The following is a 24363-nucleotide window of genomic DNA, read 5'->3' as shown; positions in this document are numbered from 1 at the left end:
CCCTCAGAGGGCTATCCTTAGTACAATAAGGTCTAACACACATCACTTTGGAGATATGAAAAAAAAGGTATACAGATAAAGGGAAAGAGGCAATATTTAAAGAAGTAATGAAATGAAGAATCAATGAAAGATGTGAACATTCAGATTTTGGAAGCACAGCAAATCCCAAACATAATACATATAAAGAAATCCACCCCTAGGCATACTTGAACGTATCTGCTGGACACTAAAGACAAAGAGAAGGCATCAAAAGTAGTCAAAGAGAAAGGATGAATTAAATATAAAGTAACTACAATTAAATGGACAAAGATCTTCTCAAGAGCAACCAAGAACCAGAAGAAAGGAAAACAATTTCTTCAAGTATTGAGATAAAACAAATATTAACAAAAGATTAAAATGTAAGACAACAAGACAAAGTGAACAGAGTTCAAGAGTTTCAAAAAGTCCTAGTACTGTTTGGGAATTAGTAACATGAAAAGTTTAAGATTAAGGTACCAAAAAAACAGAAATGGAGTGTACTGTGTTTAGACATTATCAAATCAGGATCACAAAGTATGGAAGAAAGAAGTATATTAGAATTATCTGGGAAATTTTTTTAACTTTTCTTTTTGCTGAGGAAGATTTGCTCTGAGCTAACATTTGTTGCCAGTCTTCCTTTTTTTTTTTTTTTTTTTTAATATGTGAGCCACCACCACAGCATGGCCACTGATGAGTGGTGTAGGTCTGCGCCCAGGAACTGAACCTGGACCACTGAAGTGGAGCATGCCGAACTTAACCACTAGGCCATGGGGGCTGGCCCAAATGAACAATTTTTTTTCTTTTTTTGCTGAGGAAGATTTACCCTGAGCTAGCCACCACGACAGCATGGCCATGGACAGATGAGTGGTGTAGGTCCTAGCCTGGGAACCAAACCTGGGCTGCCAAAGCAGAACACACTAAACTTAACCACTAGGCCACCAGGGCTGGCCTCTGGGAAATCTTTTTAAATTAGACAAGCACCTCTGAAGGTTCCACTAGTTGCACTCCTGTATTACCACATAAACTGACAATTGTTGTGAAGCTGTATTACTGGGTAAAGCATTCTACTCCTCAAGTGTGCTGGGAGCAGAAAAGGGTAAGAACCACTGCTATACACTATCAAATTTCTCTGCCAAAGTTAGATGAATAACAAATAATAAGCAGGTTAACAGAGTAATGGTTAGAGCACTCTATGCTGAAGAGGCTTATAGAAGAAATCTCTACTCTTCAAATTTAAAAAAATAAAAATATATAATCTCTTTCTAGTAGCTATTTTGGAAATGCTTAGGGAGATATTATGATCTCTGAAAATGTTTATGCTTATCTCAAAAAGAATGTCTGATTTCAAAGATTCCAATGTTGACATAGTTCTCTAAGAGAATTAATTAGAAAGCCTAGTACTTCCATAAAATAAAGTAACACTGAATCAAACCAAATGAGTTAAAACGCTTGGCAGAGTGCTACACACTGATAAAAACATTTTTCTTATTTTCAATTTATAATCACACCGTAAGAAACCAAATTAAGTGTAGCATAGCATATAAGACCACAGCATACTCTTTCTATTATATTTAGCACTGGTCAAATTTTCATTAAAGGAATTCTGGCTTCACAGAACAACAAGGTAATAAAAGATGAAGAAAAGATTTCCCTTTATTTTATCAAGGAATCACCTGTACATTTCTCAACTCCATCCAAACAAGTTTTCAAGGATTGAGAATCCATAAAATACCTACCTTTCCTACACATAATTAAGGTTTAGGATGAGAAAAAAAATCAGAGAAGAACAAAAGGACCAAAGTGAAAAAAGAGAGAAAGAGAAATTTTAAAAATTTAACTCAAGAGGAAAGGTGTAATTACTAAAATGAAAATTTAAAAGTTGTCTGCATTTAAGATCTTCATGCAAACAAAAGATTTGGTGGAAAGGGGATATCACAGATTAGACGCATATTATAGATAAAATTATGACCCCTACTATTTCATTAGGTATTGATAGTATTATATTCCCAAATAACTCCTTTAGATAGAACACAGAGGTTTTATTTCTTTAAAATTCTATATTAAATTCATTAATAGTTATACCTAAATAAGGACACAAGACATTTACCTATTAGCTTTTCTGGCAAATCCAACTTTAATTTCTACGCAGCTGCACACATCTATTATCCACTACACATCTAGCCATGTATTAGTATTACTAACTCCGTTCCCCCTGCTCCCAAGCACTTTCCACACCTGTGTACTCTAATGTAAAGAAGTCAATCCAATTCAAGCCATCAGCATGCTTGTACAGATATGACTCTGGCGCAGATACTTACCCTGTTCCGATGAGCATTGATTGATGCATAACGAACTGTCCCTCGAAAGCCTGCCACAGCTCGAGGCTACAACAAAACCAAGCAAAGAATTATAAACAAGCCTCAAATACCAAAGATTCAGCACACTTGAGCCCATGAAGTAGATGGGAGAAACATGTGCATTACTATCACAATAAAACACTATTTAAATGTCCAACTTTTCACTGTGAAATTACAGAAAATTAAAGACAGAATATCTCTAATAAGTCATATGTTAAAAAAGCACTAATAACATTTTAGTTATCAATGAGTCCCATTTTTTTCTACCTGCATTTTAAAACGGCATTTATGACAAACTCTGTACATTAGAAAACATTAAATGCTTTCATATACCCAGAACCACACCAAGCATCATAGTACATACATTAATATTCAGGCTCTGGTTGCAAATAAGTATATTAAGACCATGAGGAATCTCTAAGTAATCTAAGATGTCAACCTCTTTATGTCTTGGCTATTTCATTCAAACTCAATTCAAAGATGGTGGCAACCTGTATCTCTCCCTAGATACGCAACTTATATATTCATAAATTCAAGTTATTGGGTACTTATGTGCCAGGTATTAGGAATAAATCCAAACATGAATAATACATGATCTCAATTCTCAGAGAGCTCAACTTAGAATAAAGTCCAAACTCTTCTTAACTGGCCTACAAGACCTTCCATAATCTGCCACTGGCCTCATTCCAAAATGAAGTTACCTGTGGTTTCTCCTACAACCAATTTTGTTTCAAGCTAAAAACTTTGCACTTGCTATTCTCTCCAGCGGGAATGCCATCCCCTTGCCTGCCTACAATGGCTAGCTCTTCTACTCTACATTAAGCCCTCTGCTCAAATGCCACCTCCTCAGAGAAATATTCCTTAATCATTCTAATCTAAAATAGTACCTGCCCCTGCAATGCCACTCTATTTTTACTTTGCTTTATTTTTTTCTCATAACACTTTTCACTACCTAAAATTAATTTTATTTATATTTTTACCTATTTGTTTATTGCCTGTTTTCTTTCATTGGAATATAAACTCTGATGGTAGGGTCTTCATTTTGCTCATTTTAGACAGAGAAACAGTTTTAAGAGGTAAGTAAACTTGTCTGAGGACACAGAATTAGTAGGTGATAAAACCAGGTATCAACCAAAGTCTTTTGACTTGAAATCATACACTGTTTCCATTCTATTGCTTACAAGGATCAAGTCAGTACCCTAAAGATCCATGGATGGCACTATAGCTCAATAGGAAAACTGACAAACTTGAAAACAATCACAGCCAATAATTTTCACTAATAGATCTTTTTGTCTTTTTCAATAATTTCAAATTATCCTCAATTAACATGTACTACTTTTGTAGTCAAAAAAAGACTATAATAAATGTTATTTTAAAAATCTTTAGTTACCAGAATCATTTTGGTAATATGCTATACCATAAGATAAACATTCTGTGTTCTTCCTCTGTTTGCTCATTTTTGTAATCTTTTCAAGTTAGTTGTCTATTGTATTTCTTCTTTCATGAAATTCTTTCTTACCCTTTAATTACTCCTTTTTCTTTTTGTTTTAAGATTTAACTTTTTGGGGGCCGGCCCCATGGCCGAGTTGTTGGGGTCACGCGCTCCGCTTCGGTGGCCCAGGGTTTCGCCGGTTTGAATCCCAGGCGCAGACACAGCACCGCTCATCAGGCCATGCTGAGGTGGCATCCCACAGGCCACAACTAGAAGGACCCACAACTAAAATATACAACTATATACCCGGGGGCTTTGGGGAGAAAAAGGAAAAAAATAAAATCTTTAAAAAAAAAATTAACCTTTTTTTTTAAAGTTGGCACCTGAGCTAACAACTGTTGCCAATCTTCTTCTTTCTTTTTCTCTTCCTTCTTCTTCTCCCCAAAGCCCCCCAGTACATAGTTGCATATTCTAGTTGTGAGTGCCCCTGGCTGTCCCATGTGGGACACTGCCTCAGCAGGGCCTGATGAGTGGTGCCATGTCCGCGCTTAGGATCCGAACCAGTGAAACTCTGGGCCACTGAAGCAGAGCGCGCAAACTTAACCACTTGGCCATGGGGCTGGCCCCAGATTTAACTATTTTTAAAATATTCTTTGTATTTAATGACAAGTCTCAGAAATCAAAAGTTTCTGCAATCTATTTAAATCCCCTTTATTTTCTTAGCTACCATTCATTGACAATCATAGTAGATCTCAATATTTTCCTAAGACATCATGACTAACAGGAATATCTAATATTCCCAGTTTGGTTGATGGAACTCTGAAGTCAGAGATTTCTCTTTCAAGAAGAAAAACAGGTAAGAGGATATAAGACAGGCTACTATCAACACTTTTCACTAAATAACAGTTCAGAGGTGGTATTTTTATTACCTGACAAGAGCCTTCACTGACTCAAAAATGTTTTTATAGCATGTAATTTTGCCCAGTTATTTGCATTCCGGTAAGTGACAGGATGACAATCTCCAGAGCTATTATCACACTCTGCAGCCTAGTGCATGGTTAACTGGGCACCTAGACTTCCCCCTGATGGATTCTAGCCAAGACAAGCCCAAGAGACTTCTTCCAGTCAAGAGTTCCCCTGGCCTGGCTCTGACCTTACTTGTGCCATGGAAAGGTTGAGACAGAGGTAAAGAGACGAGCTGCTGAGAGAACTGGATGTGACTCATCAAAGAAACACCAGATCAAGAGAATTCAGCTACCTTCCATGAAGCAGAAAAGACCACTTAACCCAATTGGGGAAACAGCTAGAAATACAAATAATTCTAATTCAAAGCAGATTATAATGAATATCATTAGCAATGTACGATGAGCTCTGAAAGCCTAGGAGTGGTAAGGATTAGTTCCATCTGGTGGGCAGGAAGAAGGAAAAGACCTATGGAAGGAGGAAGAGTCTTAAGAATAAGGCAACATTTAACTGGGCCTTGAAACAGGTGATCTCTTGAAACTTCCCCATTGATGGCAACTTGGCAATATCTATCAAAATCACAAACGCATATATTCTTTTTGACCCAACAATTTCACTTCTGTAAGTTTATCTTACAGATATACTTGCAGTATGTACAAAAACAATGGATGTATGAATTCATTCACTACATTACTGTTTGTGATAGCAAAAGACTGGAAGCACCCAAATGTTCATCAATAGGGGACTGATTAAATAAATTACAGTTCATCCATATAATGGAATACACTTTGCAGCTGCAAAAAAGAATGAAGCAGCTCTACATCCTGACACAGATCTCCTGGACACATTGTTAAACGAAAAAAAGAAAAGTGCAGAATGTATACCACGCTACCTTTTGAATCAAAAAGGGAAAAATGAGAATATACATTTGTACTTATTACATATGCATTAAAAAAATTCTGGAAGAATACATTAAGGAACAAATAACAACACTGCTACCTAAAGAGGAGGGAGGGATGAGGGCAGTATAGGAAATGAACAGATTTGGAACAGCATGGGTGAAATGGAGATTTGTTTCACTGTTTACCTTTTAATTTTTTTCAAGTCAGGTTTATTGAGGTACAATCTACATACAGTAAAATTCACACTTTAAGTATACACAGTTCTACGAGGGGTTTTTTTTGAGGAAGATTAGCCCTGAGCTAACATCTGCCACCAATCCTCCTCTTTTGCTGAGGAAGACTGGCCCTGAGCTCACATCCGTGCCCATCTTCCTCTACTTTATATGTGGGACACCTAGCACAGCATGGTTGATAAGCAGTGCCATGTCCGAACCCAGGATCCAAACTGGTGAACCCCGGGCGGCCGAAGCAGAACATGCGAACTTAACTTCTGCGCCACTGGGCTGGCCACTATGAGTTTTGATAAAGATATACAGTCATGTAACTAACACTGCAATCAAGATACAGAATATTTCTGTCACTTCAAGAGTTCCCTTACTGGCCCTTTGTAGTCAGTTATTTCCCCTCTATTCCCAGTCTCTGGCAACCTCTGATTTCTGGCCCTCACTAGCACTTAGAACTGTCTGTTTCTTTAGGTTTAACCATTCTAATTGCCATGTAGTTATATCTCACTGTGGTTTTAATTTTCACTTCCCTGATAACTAAAGATGTTCAGCATTTGTTAATGTAATTATTTGCCATCTATAGTATCTCTTCTTTAAGGAAATGTCTATTTAAATCTTTTGCTCATTTTTATTGGTTTATTTTTTTATTATTGAGTTCTGAGAGTTGTTTATAGATTCTGGATATGAGTCCTTTGTCAGATGTATGTTTTGCAAATATTTTTTCCCACTCTGTGACTTGTCTTTTTCATTTGCTTAACAGTGTCTTTCAAAGAGCAGAAGTCTTTAATTTTGATGAACTATTCTTTTATTTTTGTACCATATGAATATAATATCTTTTCAAAAATTATACTTAAAAACATCTTTTAAGAAAAACAAAGTAAAAAGTGAGAGTGGTTAACAACCTAAGAGCATGTTTTGTTAAAATAAACACCTTTGATATTTGAGTGAAAAGGAAAAAGAAAAAAATAAATTGTGAGCCTTGAAGGACTAACAGAATTACAATAGGAAAAAGGAAATGCATTTTAAGTTAAAAAAACACAGTGAACAATGCAAAAAGGGAGGAAAGTACTATAAGAGTTAGGAGAAAGAGTTTGGTATGGTTGAAGCAAATGGTGACAGAAAATAATGGAAAAGTAGGTTGGAATCAGACTAAGGATGGCCTTGAATGTCATATTAAGTTGTTTGGTTTATAATGTACAGGCAAATGGAATTCATCAAAAATTTTTAAGCAGGGAAGTGACATGACTGAGGAAGTGCTTGGGATGTTTCCTCTGCTAGAAGTATAAAGGACAGACTGGAAAGAGAAGGTAGGGACGCCAGCGAGGAAACTAATAATGCAATGAGAAATCATGAGACTAGTACAAGAACAGAAGCAGTGTGAATGTGAAGGAGGAGATGAATGTTAGAGACAGAATGAGCTCCTAGGAGAATAAATCTAGAAAGAGAAGGGAAGGATTACAGGCATGAGCCCTGACCTATTGCTAACCAAAAGGAGGGGATCGGGGGGGAAAAAAGCATGCAGAACTATGTAATAAGACCTCCAAGGGAAATAAGAAACTAGCTGAAATTCTGGAATGGTAACAGAGAAAAAGACTTTTAAAATTTTTCTTAAGTAGGTCACTACAGCCCTAGGCACTGGAAGTTTCAGTTGAATGGTTAAGAAGGAAGCGGCAGGAGAAAACATGGCATTCCAAGAGCTTAGATACAAAGGGCCAATGTGAGATGCCAGCTGAGGGCTAAGGAAACTGGGGCATGCTTTAAACCAGGAAGAAAAAAAATGAACATGCAGATTCAAATCATTAAGTAAACAGACGTTCAACTCTGAAACTGTATGGATCGAAGTATTGTAAATATATATAGTTCAGGACTTCTTTGTATCTTACATCCCTATTTAATGTAACTAATACATCTTAAAGGTGATAAACAGCAGAAGCTCTCAAAACCAACCACATAAACAACTCAGTGTAACAGATACTGTCCATCGTTCCCTTTGTAATGCATTCTGACTGATGGTCCTATACCATAAGTTTGGTAAATAAACATACATTTATGTTTTAAGGGAGTGTCTCTGTGGTGATGGAATAGTTTTGTATCCTGATTATGGTGTTGGTTATACAAATCTATACATGTGATAAAATTTCATATACCACCTTTGCCCCCAAGAAAAAGTGCAGTAAAAAATAGTGAAATCTCACTCAGGTCTGTACTTGAGTTAATAGTATACCCATATCAATTTCCTAGTTTTGACAATGTACTATGATTATGTAAGATGTTATCACTGGGGGAAGCTAGGGGAAGGGTACATGATAACTGTACTATTTTACAATAATTTTACAATGGAATCTACTCCATACTCCAAAATAAGTACCCTCAGGTCTACAGAAGAGAGAGGAAAGCAAAGCAAAGGACTGGTTAATGCAAAATTTAGAACGGACATTATATCTAGGGCTGCAATGACCAATACAATAGCAACCTAAAACTAAATGAAATTGAAAATTCAGTTCCTCACTTGCTCTGGCCACAACGCAAGTGCTCAATAGCCACATGTGGCTAGTGGCTATCATAGTAGATGGTGCAGATGCAGAATATTTCCGTCTGCAGTTAAGTTCCATTGGACAGCGCTGCTCAAGGAAGGAGAAGGGATGCAATCAGGAAAGGACCTACGGCACGCTTCTAAGGTGGTAATTAGCTATTTCTTAACCTAGATGGAGGTCATGGGTGTTTTAATATTCTTCTTTGAAATTTTTATATGTGTTTTCTATACACTTCTGGAATATATATAGCAAGACAAAAAAATAAAAATATTGGTTATTGCAGATAACATGATGGCATACCTACATAATCGAAGTAATTCAATTCAAGTTTCCTAAAAGCAATAAATAAATTAAGCAAAATTGTACTATAGGAAACAAATCTACCAAGGCAACTTTTGACTTTATAGTAGTGGAACATATAAGTAAATGTTTTCAATCATAATCATGACCCAAAAAGTACAAAATCAATTTTATTTGCGATTTAAGGAAAACTATGAAATCCTACTGGCATAAAAACCCTAACAGGAACTAGCTATTAACACATAAATAAAGGGAAAGTTCACCTCTTACATAGCCTGGGCCATATTCAACCACAAGAATATTCTCTCAATTCCCTTCCCTCTCTTCCATAGTGCTAACGTGACCCCAAGCCAGGTTAAACCCAATTCCCGGACTAAACTGCACCCCTAAACAAGCAGTTAAAGGTATCTTGAGAAAAATACACAATAGTCCTGACAGTGTCACCTTAAATTACCATAATACTCAAATGAGCTTTCAGTACAGCCCAGCAATCTATTTTCATAGTCAGTTTACTTTCTCCCTCTCCATGATAACTATTTCACAAGTCTTCCTCTCTCCTCATGCTCCAACACCATTCTGTCCTCTCAGCAAAAGGCTGTGCCTCTTTCTTCACTGAGAAAATAAAAGCCATGAGAGAACTTCAATTTCCCACTACCAAATGTAAATGCCTACCTGAATCTGTGTCCACTTATCCTCGCTTACAATGAAAGTTGCAGTGTAACTTTTCTCAGTTAACAATGGAAGAAGTGTTCCTGCTCTTATACACTGGGCTAACCTCACCATTTGTGCCAGTGTGCTATGCAAGAACTTGGCTCCTATAATTGTTCCTGCTCTGTTCTACATCATCAATTTTTTTCACGTCTCCTGAGCATCGCCATCAGTACAAAAGCATGCTATAATAACTGCCATTTAAAAAAAAATTAGGGAAGGAAGGAAAGATTTCACTTCCCTTTCAACTACTTCCCTGCTTTATCATTCCTCTTTAGAACCAAATAAACTCCTCCATATATATACAGAGTTGCCTATACTCCCTTTCTCCACTTCCTCTCCCCAATAATCTCTTTAACCCACTCCAATTAGGTTTTCATTGCTGTACAAAACCTCTCCTATAAAAGTCGCCAAAAGCTTCCATCTTGCCAAATCCAGACGGTCAGTTTTCAGTTCCTACCTTACTTGACCTATCAGTAGCGTCTGATGCAGGTGATAATCACCCCACATACTTGAAGCACTTTCTTCACTTGGCTCCCAAGATACCACACTCCGCTGATTTTCCTCCTTCCTCACAGGCTGATCCTCCTCCTCACTCTTCTTGGCTAGCTCATAGTTCTCTATCTACCACTGAACTGCTAAAGTGCCCCAGTGGCTCAGATTCAGAACCTCTTTTCTTATCTAGCTTATCTAATCTAGTTCCATTTTTTAAAATTATCATTTATTTTCAAACAGTGGGAGCAAATAATTCTTAAATTTGTATTATCTCCATCCCTGATTCCTCCTTATGCTACAGATTACTGTATCAAATCACCTTCTTGTTATTTCCAATTGGAATCTAAGAGGCATCTCAAACTTAACTTCTAGAAAATACAACTCGTGATTTTCCCTCATCAAATTCTCTCTTCATCCTTCTTCCCCATCATGGTTAATACCATTCATTCTGGACAAAATTTTAGAAGTCATTCTTGACTCATTTTTTCCCTTCACATTCTAATATCAAATGGAGTAGTAAGTGTTATTAAATCTATCTTTAAAATATATCCTAAATATGACCACTTCTCACCACTTTCATTGTACCACCCTAATGCCACTTCAATGTACCACCAGCCACCATCAAGGAACACTGGACCATGGCATTAGCCTTCTCACTTGTCTTTCTGATTCTACTCTTGCTCTCAGTAGTCTCTTCTTCACAGCCACAGTGATTTTTTTAAAAACAAAAATGTTCTAAAAATTGAAAAACTGTTATTTAGAATAGAGATGGGATTCCAGAAGACATTCAAATCCAATAAACTACATAGAAGCTAAGTTCTTTTTCTGCCTGGCTACCAATTAGCACAGGAACCATTGATAAAATCAAAGATAGTCTCCCCACAATTTCTAGGCACTTAAATTCTCGTGTGGTTGTGTTTTAAACATAATCTACTTCAGTATATAATTCTACACAGTTATCTTATTGAAGACCATGTAACATATTATGCAAGAACCTTGCTCAAAATTTTCCGAAGGCATCCTATCACAGTTAGAATAAAATCCATCTCTTTGCAAAATCATACCCAGTCGGGGGCCTACTAACCTCTTAACCCTCATCTTTCTCCACTTGTCCATGCACTATGCTAAGCAACACATGCTATGCTATAGCCTCAGTAGCCTCCCTGCTTTTCCTTGAACACACCACACTTACTCTGCCTCAGAGCCTTTGCACTTGCTGTTGCCTTTGCCTGGAACACTCTTTCCGGATATTCACATGGCTTGCTCTCACAGTTCATTCCACTCTCAACTCAATAGCTCCTCAGAGCAGTCTTTTCTAACTAATAGCTGTAGAACAGTCTCCTGTCCTCACTGCCCATCTCTCGATGTCAATACCCTGCTTTGTGTTTCTTTGCCGTATTTATCACTATCTAAAATTATGTCTTTACTTGTGTATTATTTGTCTTCTCTACTAAAAGAAAACTTCCATAAGAGCCCTGTTTTGGTCTGCTTGTTCACTGCTGTAGTCCCAGCACGTAGATCCATGCCTCACACTTAATATGTGCTCATTAAATATCTGTTTTATGGGTGAATAAACAATAACCTGGTAATATTTATAAAAACTAAAAAAAGAAAAAGAAAGTTACTTGGATTAGAAATGGGATTCCAGAAATGTATTCAAATCTAATAAGCTACACAGAACCTAAATTCATCACCTGCTTCATTACCTATTAATGCAAGACCTTAATTAGAACCAAAAAGATTCCCTCATAATTTCTAGGAGCTTAAATTCTCATGTGCCAATGTTTTAATATAATTTACATTGATGTATACAACTACTATTATATGGTTAGCTCATTCAAAACCAGTGTTTCAACTTCTATGCGACTAATCTGCTAGAAATGAAAATCACAATCAGACCAAATTAAAACAAAACTAAAGGTAAAGTTAGACATTAGAAGAACTGTAGCGGGAGATCAACTGCTGGTATGAGAACATGAGGAGCTCCACCGACCCCCACTCCCCAGTAAAGCTGGTGAAATTATCTTAAAAAAGCAGCTAAAGCCTCTGGAAATGGTCCTTAGGGCAAACAACAAATGAAGAAACATTTATTCAAGAAAACCTATGAGGGGTTGGCACAGTGGTTAAGTGCGCACGTTTTGCTTCGGCGGCCCGGGGTTTGCCAGTTCGGATCCCAGGTGTGGACATGGCACCATTTGGTACGCCATGCTGTGGCAGGCGTCCCATGTATAAAGTAGAGGAAGATGGGCACAGATGTGAGCTCAGGGCCAGGCTTCCTCAGAAAAAAGAGGAGGAATGGCAGCAGTTAGCTCAGGGCTAATCTTCCTCAAAAAACAAAAAAGAAAAGAAAACCTATGAAAATTCAATAAGAAAAGCCAGAGTCTAAGGTATTTGAACCAAAACCAAAGCTGCTCCCCACTCCACCCCTTCTAGATCAGTAAGGTGGCTCCAACTCCAGACTGACGTCGCCAAGAACACAGGGCTCCCTCCCTCCCTCCCCAGTTCCTAGCACAGGGCTTTCTTCCTGCAGGAGCAGGATGTCAGCATTTCTCATCTCCCAGAGGCCTGTTGCTGAGGAGGCTGAGTGCCGGGCAAGTGCGAGCGGAGAGGAGGAAGCTCCTTTTTCTAGCACCCAGCCTCCACCTCAGAATGGAGGCTCCACCTTGGGCGTGGTGTGCTGAGAATCTCTGGGGCCTCAATAGTCCTTCTCCTGGCTCAGGAGGCAGTGGTTCCGCCCCAGGAGATGCTAGCCAAGAGACTTCAGGCTACTGCCCCATCTCAACCTGAGAGCACAGCTCCTAAAGCGAGGATGTCACTCAGAGCAGCCTGCCAGTCCTCACGGCCAACTCCAGAGCCCTGACTCAGATTTCACATGTTGGCAGAAGGAGGCCGTAAAAAAGAAACCTCCTAACCTCTTCCCAAAGAAACTTATTTCATCTGTAACACTGAAGTTTAAAACCTAAGACCCTTCTAAAAATCAGGCAAGGTTGTGATAAAGGGAATGGGGAGGAGATTTGTGGATCCAATGAAGATAAAGCCTAGACTATGGGCCAGTTTGGATCCTGGGGATGGACCTACACACTGCTCAGCAAGCCATGCTGTGGAGGCATCCCACATAGAAGAACTAGAATGACTTACAACTAGGATATACAACTATGTACTGTGGCTTCGGGGAGGGGGAAAAAAAAAGAGGAAGATTGGCAATAGATGTTAGCTCAGGGCCTATCTTCCTCACCAAAAAAAAAAAAGGAGGTACATTAGATGCAGATTTAGAATGGTCTTGTAATAAGAATACACATTAGCCCTTTAGAATCAGGGGTTTTTTTTGCAGTCTGTGGCTCTTTCTACATCCTACAGTTCTTCTATTGCCATTCTTATACTTTTCACATCCAGAATTTCCATTTGGTTCTTTTAAAAAAATTCTCTTTATTGATAATCTCTATTTGATGTGATGTTGTCATCATACTTTCCTTACTTTTTAAATCAATCTTTCCTTTAGTTCTGTGAATATACTTATAATGGCTACTTTGAAATCTTTTCCTGTTAAAACCACACACAAGAGCACACAAACTTAACTGCTCAGCCATGGGGCCAGCCCCTAATGTACCTTTTTTTAATGCCACAACTTTTAACAATAAAATTAACTAACTCCATTCTATAATTTAATCATAAAAATCTATATGCTACTTCTTGGATAACATCCATTCTGATACATAATCAGCATTTCTTTAAAAACAATGATACTACAAACAATAGGTTAACTCTCAAATATTTAACAATAATATGAAAAATCTTACTGGTCTGACGTCACCACAGGAATTGGTAAATTGTCGAGCCAAGCCAAAATCAAGCATGTAACACTTCCTGCATGTACTAGGAAAGCGACCCATGGCGAAATTCGACTAGAAAAATAAAGAAGGAAAATATGAAAATATACTTTATACTACTTGGTCCTTACATCTTATCTCTGCTATATTTTAATTCTTCTATTTAAACTCTATACAACCACACATGTCCCAAATACAATATTCCCGTCAATGATGTTTACTGGGTATTTATATATAATTTCACTGTGGGTTTTGTTAATGTCTAGGATCAAGTGAACTTTGACCAACAAAGAATTTAAGTGACTATATAAAGTTCCATACAACACAACACTGACTAAACTGGAATCAGAATTCTAATTTCCTTGAAGTTCTACTGTTAAATTAAATGAAAATCCAATCCCTGCTTTTTAAAATGGGAGGAACTAGGAATGAGCAAAATTGAACACATAGCTCAGAAATTTAAATGAATCTCCTATAAGCATCATAAAGCTGAATTTCACGAAGTGTAAAAATTAAAATACAATTTAAGGAAACATTCCAAAACAGACTTAAGGAAAATACATTCGCGTTCTTCCCTTAATAAAAAATAAATGTAACATTAAATGATCACAAACTTGCAAAGATGAGTGTGCCAGCAAGGGAATTTAGAAAGGCAAAAAGCCAAACTTGCAGAACTGTTAGCTTTTATTTTAAAATACTGTTCTACTTGGGGAAGCTTTCTGATGAAAATGGAAACTCTACAATCACCATGGTTTTCAAATAACGACATTTTGTTTGGTATAGAAATAGGAGCAGGAGATATCTATATTACACTAAGTCTGACTTTACTGTGTTAATTCTCGTTGGCATTTTCATGCAAACTAATTTCAGAAATCATGTAGCAACATATGGGTGTCATTTTCAACTGCACCAACCACATATAAATTTATAGTAAATACAGTATACCAGAAATGGGTCATTTCCCCCAAGAGCAATAAAAAAACTGAGAAGGAAAAAATAAAAGTATATTTCACAGTTATGGAATGACAATTTCTAAGAAAAACAGAATAGAAAAAAAAATATATATTGCCACTGCAGCACTCTGGAGAAAAAATGTCTTCGCAATTGGTGGTTTCTTATAAGTACAATTTGTCGCTTGAGAAACAGTTCAAAGAACACAACGCCAACATCTAAAAGCAACATATGTATACACTTTACCCAATATCGGAAAAAGAAATCCAAAGAATAACTACCAATTTAGGTGTAAGGCTAAGTAATTAGCAATGTTAACACAGATAATAATAATAGTCAAGCATTAATCATTTATAATCTGGCTGTAGCATCATTTTCATTGTACAAGAAAAGCTCTTGAATATAAATTATAGTTTGTAATTATCAGTTTTTTAAAATTAAGAAGCAGTTACATTTTGCTTCCAGTTACATTTTGCTTCAATAAAATATTACCTTGTATTTAATATAGAAAGCAAATATAGAAAGCTACATTTGTAATTTGTGTGTCTCATCATAAGATTAAGAGTACCAAGCAAACTCATTCTGTGCTCCAGCTAGAAAAGGCCTCCTACCGGTTTGATATCTCGGTGCAAGAATCCCACAGAATGGATGCTCTCAACAGACTCCAGAATCTGTCTACCCAATCGAAGAGTAGTGCTAATGGTGAATGTGCCCCGGGACTGGCTGCGGCGTAGATCTGCCAGATTTCGACCCTGTGGAAACCAAATAAACACTTTTAAGTATGGTATTAAAACTATGTTTTAAGAGGAATTACTCATTTATACAAAAATTAGAAGATTTTAAGGGCAATTATTCATTTACCATTAAAAAATGTTTTAACTGAAACAGCAAAGACTTTACCCAAATCATGATCCTCTCACTCAAGAGATTCTCTTAAAATAACGCATGAATGTTTCAGACAAATTTAAGAATAACCAAAGTTTTTGAACATATTGTTTCTGAGTCATCATGTTTCCCTTTGTCTCTGATGTCATAACAAAATATAGTCTTATTTAAAAAGATATAAAATATATATACCCAGAGCGGTAATTTCTCATTACTGTCTAACATATATTCCCAAAAGACCACTTAACTTTTCTGTGTCACAGTTTCCTTACAAAATGGGGCCAAAATACCTATCTCAGAGTGTTTTGTGAGGATTAAACAAGATTCAATAAAGTGTTTAGAATAATGCCTGGCACACAATAGGTACTCAATAAATGCTAATTATTGTTATTATGAACAAAAATGATATGAAACAAACACTCAGTTACTTATAGCAGTAGATAAAAGCAATGAACGTATGCAGCCTGTGCCAGATGTATTACATTCAGGACTGCATTTAATCCTCACAGCACCCTAAAACAGAAGTTAATTCTTGTTTTATAGATGAGGAAACTGAGGCTCAGAGGATTTAAATAAATTTCATCTGTTAAGGTAAAATTGTTTTTCAAATCAAAGTCTGTCTGACTCCACAGGGTTCTTTTTCTACTTCATGGTGCTGCTCCATCCAGAAGGTTCCTTGTTGCCGAGGTAACAAGCCAGTGACCTGATAACAGCAGGGCTACAACACTGCAGTTCTACCTCCCAAAGAACGGAAACTGACTCCTGAATGCCATATCACAAGGAAATTTAAAAACCTCAATCTCTCTATTCCCAAAATTTTGTAGTGTATGGTTGTGATAATGCCACTAACACCATCACCTCAACTAAAGACAGTTAATTCACTTTTGAAAAAGTAATAAATTCTTAATTCACTTAACTACCATTTAAAATAAAATATTAAATGTACTCAAGTAATCTCAGAATTGAAAAATTATAAGAAAATCAGGAGCCTTTCATTCTTCACACTTCTTTAAAAATGCAGTTTTCCCACAGCATAAATTGGCAGTTATCTTTATTATTATTTGTTAACATTAGGGGAATTTATTGTTCTCTACATCCTCAACAAATGTAAAATAAGTGATAATATAAAGCAACAAGTTTTATAATCCTATGAGAGTAACTAATAACTTTTATTAGCATTCCAATAATTTTTTCTCAAAAATCAGTATTTTCATTGCCAAAAATATACCAAGTACTGGAAGTTTATTTGTAAACAACTTCCACCATCATAAAAGCTTTTGAAAGGAAATAAAACTTGGGTTTATGATATTAATAATGATTTTTAAATCTTTTTTGTGTGTGTGTGACGAAGAGTGGCCCTGAGCTAACATCTGTGCCAATCCTCCTCTACTTTGTTTGTGGGACTCCGCCATAGCACAGATTGATGAGTGGTGTGTAGGTCCACGCCTGGGATCCAAACCTGCAAACCCTGGGCCACCGAAGCGGAGTGCACGAACTTAACCAGTACATCACCAGGCCGGCCCCAAAATTTTAAATCTTTTAAAATGTAAACCTAAGGTATCAACTAACAAAACCTGAGATGATAAATACAAGGCTGGCAAGAGTATGGGGAAAAGAGTTATTAATTAACATGGTAAATACATGCAGGTTTGACCCACCAAATTATACTTCAGCGTATATACTACAAATGGTCATTATTTGTTACAGAGAAAAACTGAAAACAATCTATATGCCCATCAATAAGTGAACGGCTAAATAAATTATGGTGCAGTCACCTTACTGACTGAACAGTGCAGCCACTAAAAAAAATGAAGGATCTTTATACACAGTGATATGGAATGACTACTACTGAATGAAAAACCATATTCATTTCTCTCTAAATAATTCTATAAATTTAACATGATCCCAATAAAAATGCAAATGGACTTTTATTATTTAAAATTTGAAACATACTTAAAAGGAGAGAAAATAATATAATAAGCCCTCATATACCTATCCATCACCCAGAATTAACAATTATCACTTCATGACCAATCTTGTTTCATCTGTCATCCCCAAACCCCAACACACACCCCCTTTCCCTTCCCACACACACATACTGGATTATTTTCATGTAAATCCCAATCATATCATTTCATCTACTTATATCAACGAGTGCATAAGAGCAAAGAGATGAAAATATAAAGTCAAAGAATTTACTAGCAATTCTTTTTTTTTTTTAAAGATTTTATTTTTCCTTATTCTCCCCAAAGCCCCCCAGTACATAGTTGTATATTTTTAGTTGTGGGTCCCTCTAGTTGTGGCATGTGGAATGCTGCTTCAGCATGGTTTGACGAGCAGTGCCATGTCCGCACCCAGGATCTGAATTGGTGAAACCCTGGGCGGCCAAAGCGGAGTGCGCAAACTTAACCACTCAGCCATGGGGCCGGCCCCTACTAGCAATTCTATTATCACAAATTTGAATTAGAAAAATCAGTAAGAACCATGACATATTTTCTCTTGTAAAAAAAGGGAAATCCTGAACCCATCCACTTGAAAAGAATTTAAAACAAGGAGCAACCCAATAGCAACAGGTACCCATAGCATCTAGACTGTGGTCTCTAAATATCATTTCCCATTAAGAGTAATCAGGGCTTGATGAAGAAATGGCTGATTCCAGTTCTGGAGCATGAAATAAAGAGACTGAGCCTAATACATGGTGTTGTACCAGAAGGCAAGGAGGCTATCAAAGACTCCTACAGTCCAGTCCTTTCGAAATGCATGAGGATCCAAACTGAAGAAGTCCTGCTACCCAAGATGGGACAATTTGAAAATTAAAAACAACTACAATGATTCAAAGACATAAAATATGTTAAATCCATGAATTCATAATTATCTTTTCAAAAAAGAGAGTTCATTAGTTCCCTTTGGAAAATATTAGGGAAGCAACTGATTAGTCTGAAAACTGGTGAATAAAAAAAAGAATCAAGCATTAGTCCTACCCTTCCCATATGAAATTTACCTCAGGATAACCTAATTGTTGTCAGAGTGTTTTTTAAAGAAGAATGTCAGCTAACAAATGAAGAAGAAATGTTAGAATTAAAATAGTACCTTTGCAACCCCACTGAGTAATGGATCTAGACAATGATTACTAATGGGTTGATAAAACCTAGAAGAAAAACCATTGGGAACCATAAAATGGATGGATCAGACTGACAGTCCCTAAACCACAGAGATTAATCTTAACATTACAAAAGAGAGACAGACACTGCCTACTGATGCACACAACTCACCTCTGAAGTATTCTGGTGAAATAAAACAAAACTGGAATCTGATCTAAAGACCAGGTTACAGAAAATACAGGGGATATATGAACATGTTAAATAATACCACAAGGAGACAATAAGCAAAATCTGGACTATGAGAACTTCTGCATGACAAATGACTCTATTTACAAACAACAATAAAAACAACATAAAAAAAACCTGCAAGAAAAAAAAGAGAGGGATCTATAGATTAAAAGAGGCTTAAGAGATAAATCCATCAGGGGCCGGCCCAGTGGCGCAGTGGTTAAGTTCACACGTTCCGCTTCTCCACGGCCCACGGTTTGCCGGTTCGGATCCTGGGTGCGGACATGGCACTGCATGGCATGCCGTGCTGTGGTAGGTGTCCCACATATAAAGTAGAGGAAGGTGGGCATGGATGTTAGCTCAGAGCCAGCCTTCCTCAGCAAAAAGATGAGGACTGGCAGTAGTTAGCTCAGGGCTAATCTTCCTCAAAAAAAAAAAAAAAAGACAAAAGAAAGAGATAAATCCATTAAACGTGTAAACCCAGTCTGGAACCAGATTCAAGTAAACTAAATATAAAAGAATTAAAGAGAGATATGATCAAGGAAATCTGAAGACTGACTTGATATTTAATGCTATTAAGGAATTATTGTGTCTTGTGCTTGAGAGGGAAAAAAAATCCTTGACTCTTAGAAATGACTGACATATTTACAGATAAAATATGTCCTGGATTTGCTTTGAAATAATCTGGGGAGAGAGGGGAGAGGGAGAATACACCTGGAACAGGATTGGTGATATACTGATAATTATTGAAGACCAGTGATGAGTAAGTACATGGGTGTGCATTATACTCTTCTACTTTTGTGTATGTTTAATTTTTTCCATAATAATACAAAGCTTAAAAAAGTATGGCAGCTCTTATGTCAGGCAATCTAGATCTACACCTGTACTGCATACAGGATTAAAATTTTTTTTGCCCCTCTCTAAGGTGATACCCTTATCACAAAATATCACCCCTTGGCTATACTAGGGACACTCATGTAAAAGCCTCAATGGTGACAGGATCTTAAATGAGACCTCACCAAGGTCTTACCGGTAGAAACGAGAAAACAAATATGTACAACTGCTTGAACCCTGTAGGATTTTAAGACCCATTTTAATGGTAAATAGCTAGAATTTCTACAACAGAGACAGGATTATTCCTTAAAATGTTTAAGGCAGATATTATATAATTGAATCACCAGAAGGAAAAGAGTAAAGTTAAGAATAATGAATTTAGGGCTTTTAGAAGAAATTAGGGATGTCAGTGAGAAGTTGGGTCTGAGCATGTAAACTTTATCAAAATATATGAGGTAAATCTAGTAGTTATCTTTAGTATGTCAAATAAGAGAGAGTACTCCCTGGCAGTTATACTAGCTTTAGCCTTGTTCCAAATCACGTCAACCAAAACTGTAGGGATGGGGGTGGGTAATGTTGGGCTAATTTTCTTATGACAGGAAAAAATACAGCATGCAAGTCAAATGGAAAGGTTCTTGGATGAGGCCATACTAGCTTGCCAAAGGCCATCTTATTTGATACACACCGGTTTCCTTAGTTTTCCCACAGTAAGAGCCTCCCCATTTCCAGAAAGTGAGATTTAGGTGAGTACAAATAAAATAAAAACGACTACAGTATGTGCTAAGACTGAGAGAGATTCTGCAGACTAAAGAAGCTCCTGTCCATACTCTCCAGTCAATAGTAACCTAAAGACAAAACTGAAAAGTTTTCTTTAATTGTGCCAAGACTACTAGCCTCAGGCTTCCACTAAGCCCTGACACCTATCGAGTTAGTCAGTCCCAGGCAAACCACAAACGTCCTTGAGATTCAGCTTCTTTATCTGTAAAATGAAGACAAAATCTATCCCATCCTCTTCATGGGGATACGGTGAGCATCAAATAAGATGTATGATAAATCTAGAAGAAAACTATAAAATATCAGACAAAAACTTTTATTATTGGCCAAAGTGAGAGAAAGCAGGGTCCATATTAATGACATTAAAAAGTACAGGGAGAGTTGTTTCAAGAAATAAAACTATGCTGGCTGAAGAGATACTGAATCACACAACTCAAAGACTCAAGGCTCTAGTCTACAGAGAGATTAATATCTTCAGATCCAAATCAAATGCTGAAGGATAGCCGAGGGAAACAAGAAAAGCCTTGCAATGAGAAGAGGAAGCACTTAGGCTATCATCAATGTCTCTGAAATCACTACTATGTAGTTAAGTTGAAAGGAAACAAAAGAACCAAATGCCCCAAACAAATTTTGCTAAAGAAGAAAGGAAACTGAGAACTCCAAGTTAGGCAGCAAGGTGAACCATGGCTCTCACACTCTGCGGCTAACCACGGTTCAGAGCTCTGTGTGTGCGCTCAGGGGCAGAGGTGGTGTAGCAGGAATGGAACGGTGTCCCTCCTCTCCCTGCTGCAGTCATTACTCCAATATTGTCTTCCTGAATTTCTTTCCCCTGCTGCCCCACCCCAAGCTCACTCCCCATCTAAAGGATGGGGAACAGAGCTATGTTAATGATGAAAAGAGAAAGAGGAAGGGCATTTCTCCTCTATCTCAATTAATGCTTATGTTTTCAAGCTGTCAAGTTGGTACTCAAGTGCATAATGGAAAACTAGAGTCCTTAAGGTAATGAAGGGCGGAAGGGGAAGTGACATGGCAAGACTCATATCCAATAATCCCTTGTGCAGATTAAAAGTTTTGCAGTGATGACAATTAATGAAGGATCAACTAAAACAGCTGACAAGGACAACCGTTTCATCTTTGGAAAAATCAGTATCAAATCTGTTTAAATAAAGTTCCATCTGCATAGTAAAAACCTTCTGAGATGATACCAAGAATGTTATTTTTATTCATATCCACTGTAGTTAGGTACTTGATCAAAACTGAGAGATTTTAAGATACCTTTTCATAGTAACCTACCTGCAATTGCATGACCACATAGTTGAATCGATCATTCCTCCCACAGCCAATAAATCTACAAACATGGTCTTTCCCTGGATAAAACAAAGAAAGAAAACAGTGGAAAAGGTTATACCATGGTTTCTCTTCTAAAAAATTAATAATTCGTTTTTCTATATAGTATTTTATGATTGAATATAAAGGACCTATCTTAAGAACCTTAAGAATAGGAAATTTGTAGTATTCAAATTTCCTACCCACCTCCCCCAGATCCTACAGTGCTCCTTTATTGAATGAATAAATAAACAAATGAATGATAATTTATTTAGGAAAGAAAGAATTAAGAGGTCATTTCAGATCGACCTGCCTAGACATTATACATATGAAAGCACAGAAAAGCAATAAATAAGAACTATGTTAAGAATATAAACCCTGAAATTTTAGGTATGGTTTGCATTCACCGTTACATGACTTTGGTGAGTCACTTAATCTTTCTGGGCCTCACTGATTTGAATTAACTCAGTGGTTTTCAATCCGAGTTCCACAGGTGAAATCCTAGGAGGTGCAGGCTAGGGTGCAGAGGAAAGCAGAGGTGGAGCAGGTAGAAATCTAGAGTCCTTCCCCTGATTTAACAAAAGCAAACAAAGGTCCTAAAAGAGGATCAAGCCTGATAGGTTCCAGAGCCAGAAGAGAGCATCTGGCTGGAGTATGGTGAATGAAGAGAGGGAGCACAGAATGAGATGGTGCTGGAGAAGCAGGCAGGCACTAGATCCTGAAAGGTCTTGGACTCCATGATAAGGAATCTGAAGAACATGTTTAGATCAATGTTTTCTAATCCTGGCTGCTTATCAAAATCCTCTGGGAAACTTTTTGAAGGTTCCTGCACTCTATACTGATTCAGAATCTGTAGGGGAAGATAAAGGACACGAGCTTTTCAAAAGTTCTCTAAGTGATCCAAAAGCAGACGGGCCACGGATGGATATTTGAAAACTAGGGTAATGAGAAGCATCTAAAAGATTTTAAGATAAGGAAAAACATATTTAAAACATTGCATTTTAGAATGTCACTATGGTGGCAATGGGGAGGATAGATAACATAGAGGTCAATTCTGGAGGCAGAAAAGCCACTCTGGGGACGGTTACAATATCAAAAGAGAATAAGGGTTTGAATCTTAAGTATTATAATAAAGAGAGAAAAAAGAGGATAAATCTGAGAGATACTAAAGACATAATTTTTGATGAGAAATTGGTACAATTAAATGAAAAGCTGTACCAAAAGAAGAGAATAGAGTAGGTTGCATAGATTTTAAGGGATATTAGAATGGTGAGTTTGAGGACACAGTTGAATTCAGTAGACAACTGTAATTTCAAGCCTGACGCTGAGACAAAAAGCTGAGCTCCAGAAATACATTGGGGAACCATTAGTTCATGGGAGGTAGATACGACGACACACACAGATGGAAGATTACCAAGCTGAAAGAATAGAGAATGAGAAGAAAAGAAACCTAAGAACGGAATTCTAGAAAATCCAACATTTAAAGCAAGAGCAAAAGTAAAAGAACCCATGAAGGAAACAGAGTAATGGCCTAAGAGGTAGGAGAAAATTATGAGAAAGGGGTATCACAGAAACCAAAGGAGAAGAGCATTTTAAGGTGGAAGTGGCTAATGATAAATGCTACAGAAAGGCTGAGACATGCTCATTAATACAAAAAATTAGAAAGTCACTAGTGAGTGGAAGGGGTGGAAGCCAGTCTATAATGGGTTGAAGAGTAAACGGAACATGAGATAATGAGGGCAATCTTTGACAAAGCTTGCCTATAAAGTGACGAAGTCACAGACCAAGAGCTAGAAGGGCAAAATTTGGTAGAGTGATGAGAAATATATCTCAACATTCAAAAAGAATTTGTCCACTGACTGACAAAATATAAATACAATCCAGATTTATTTTAGTTAATAATTCCACACTTCTCTTTTGCATCTCGGTTATCACATTGTTCTCTCCTTCTCTGTGCTTTTGTTGAAAAGGGTTGTAACTAGCAAGAATAGGTGCAATGGGAATAATAATTCATAACATGCACAATGCATGGTCATCACTTTATATGTATTTTATGTATGTTTCCAAAACTATGTCATCTAGTAAATTGTAGCAAGAATGAAAGGATAAAATGATGGTCAATCAGCAACTTAAAATATTTTCCTCAGCTTCATAGAAACAATAAAAAAATCATCTAAAAGAGTACTTTCTGGGACAGCCCCAGTGGCCTAGTGGTTAAGTTTGGCACACTCCGCTTTGGCGACCCAGGTTCAGTTCCCGGGTGCAGACCTACACCACTCATCTGTCAGTGGCCATACTGTGGTGGTGGCTCGCATACAAAAAAGAGGAAGACTGGCAGCAGATGTTAGCTCAGGGCGAATCTTCCTCAGCAAAAAAAAAAAAAGAATTTTCCTCTTATTATCCATTCTTTAAGATGTCACTTTCCTATCATGTAACAATTTAAATGCAGTATCTCTATTACAAAGACATTTCAACCATCTAAAAACAAAAGGCCAGACCAGATT

General features: G+C 37.1%; 1 protein-coding gene across 5 annotated transcripts in view; it reads right to left on the bottom strand.

The window, feature by feature from the left end:
* TTBK2 (tau tubulin kinase 2) overlaps positions 1-24363 on the bottom strand; it is a 137522-nt gene that overhangs the window by 46774 nt on the left and 66385 nt on the right. For all 5 annotated transcript variants that reach the window (XM_070502898.1, XM_070502901.1, XM_070502906.1 and 2 more), the window contains 4 exons: positions 21827-21900; positions 15323-15463; positions 13731-13835; positions 2337-2402 (listed from right to left, as the gene is read on the bottom strand). In XM_070502898.1, the coding sequence (XP_070358999.1) occupies positions 2337-2402; positions 13731-13835; positions 15323-15463; positions 21827-21900 (386 nt within the window). The remainder of the gene's footprint in view (positions 1-2336; positions 2403-13730; positions 13836-15322; positions 15464-21826; positions 21901-24363) is intronic.

Source organism: Equus asinus, chromosome 2, assembly GCF_041296235.1.
Source record: "Equus asinus isolate D_3611 breed Donkey chromosome 2, EquAss-T2T_v2, whole genome shotgun sequence".
In the NCBI taxonomy this organism is placed as follows: domain Eukaryota; kingdom Metazoa; phylum Chordata; class Mammalia; order Perissodactyla; family Equidae; genus Equus; species Equus asinus.
Note: the sequence above shows the minus strand (reverse complement) of the source record. Positions and strands in the feature narration are given on the sequence as shown.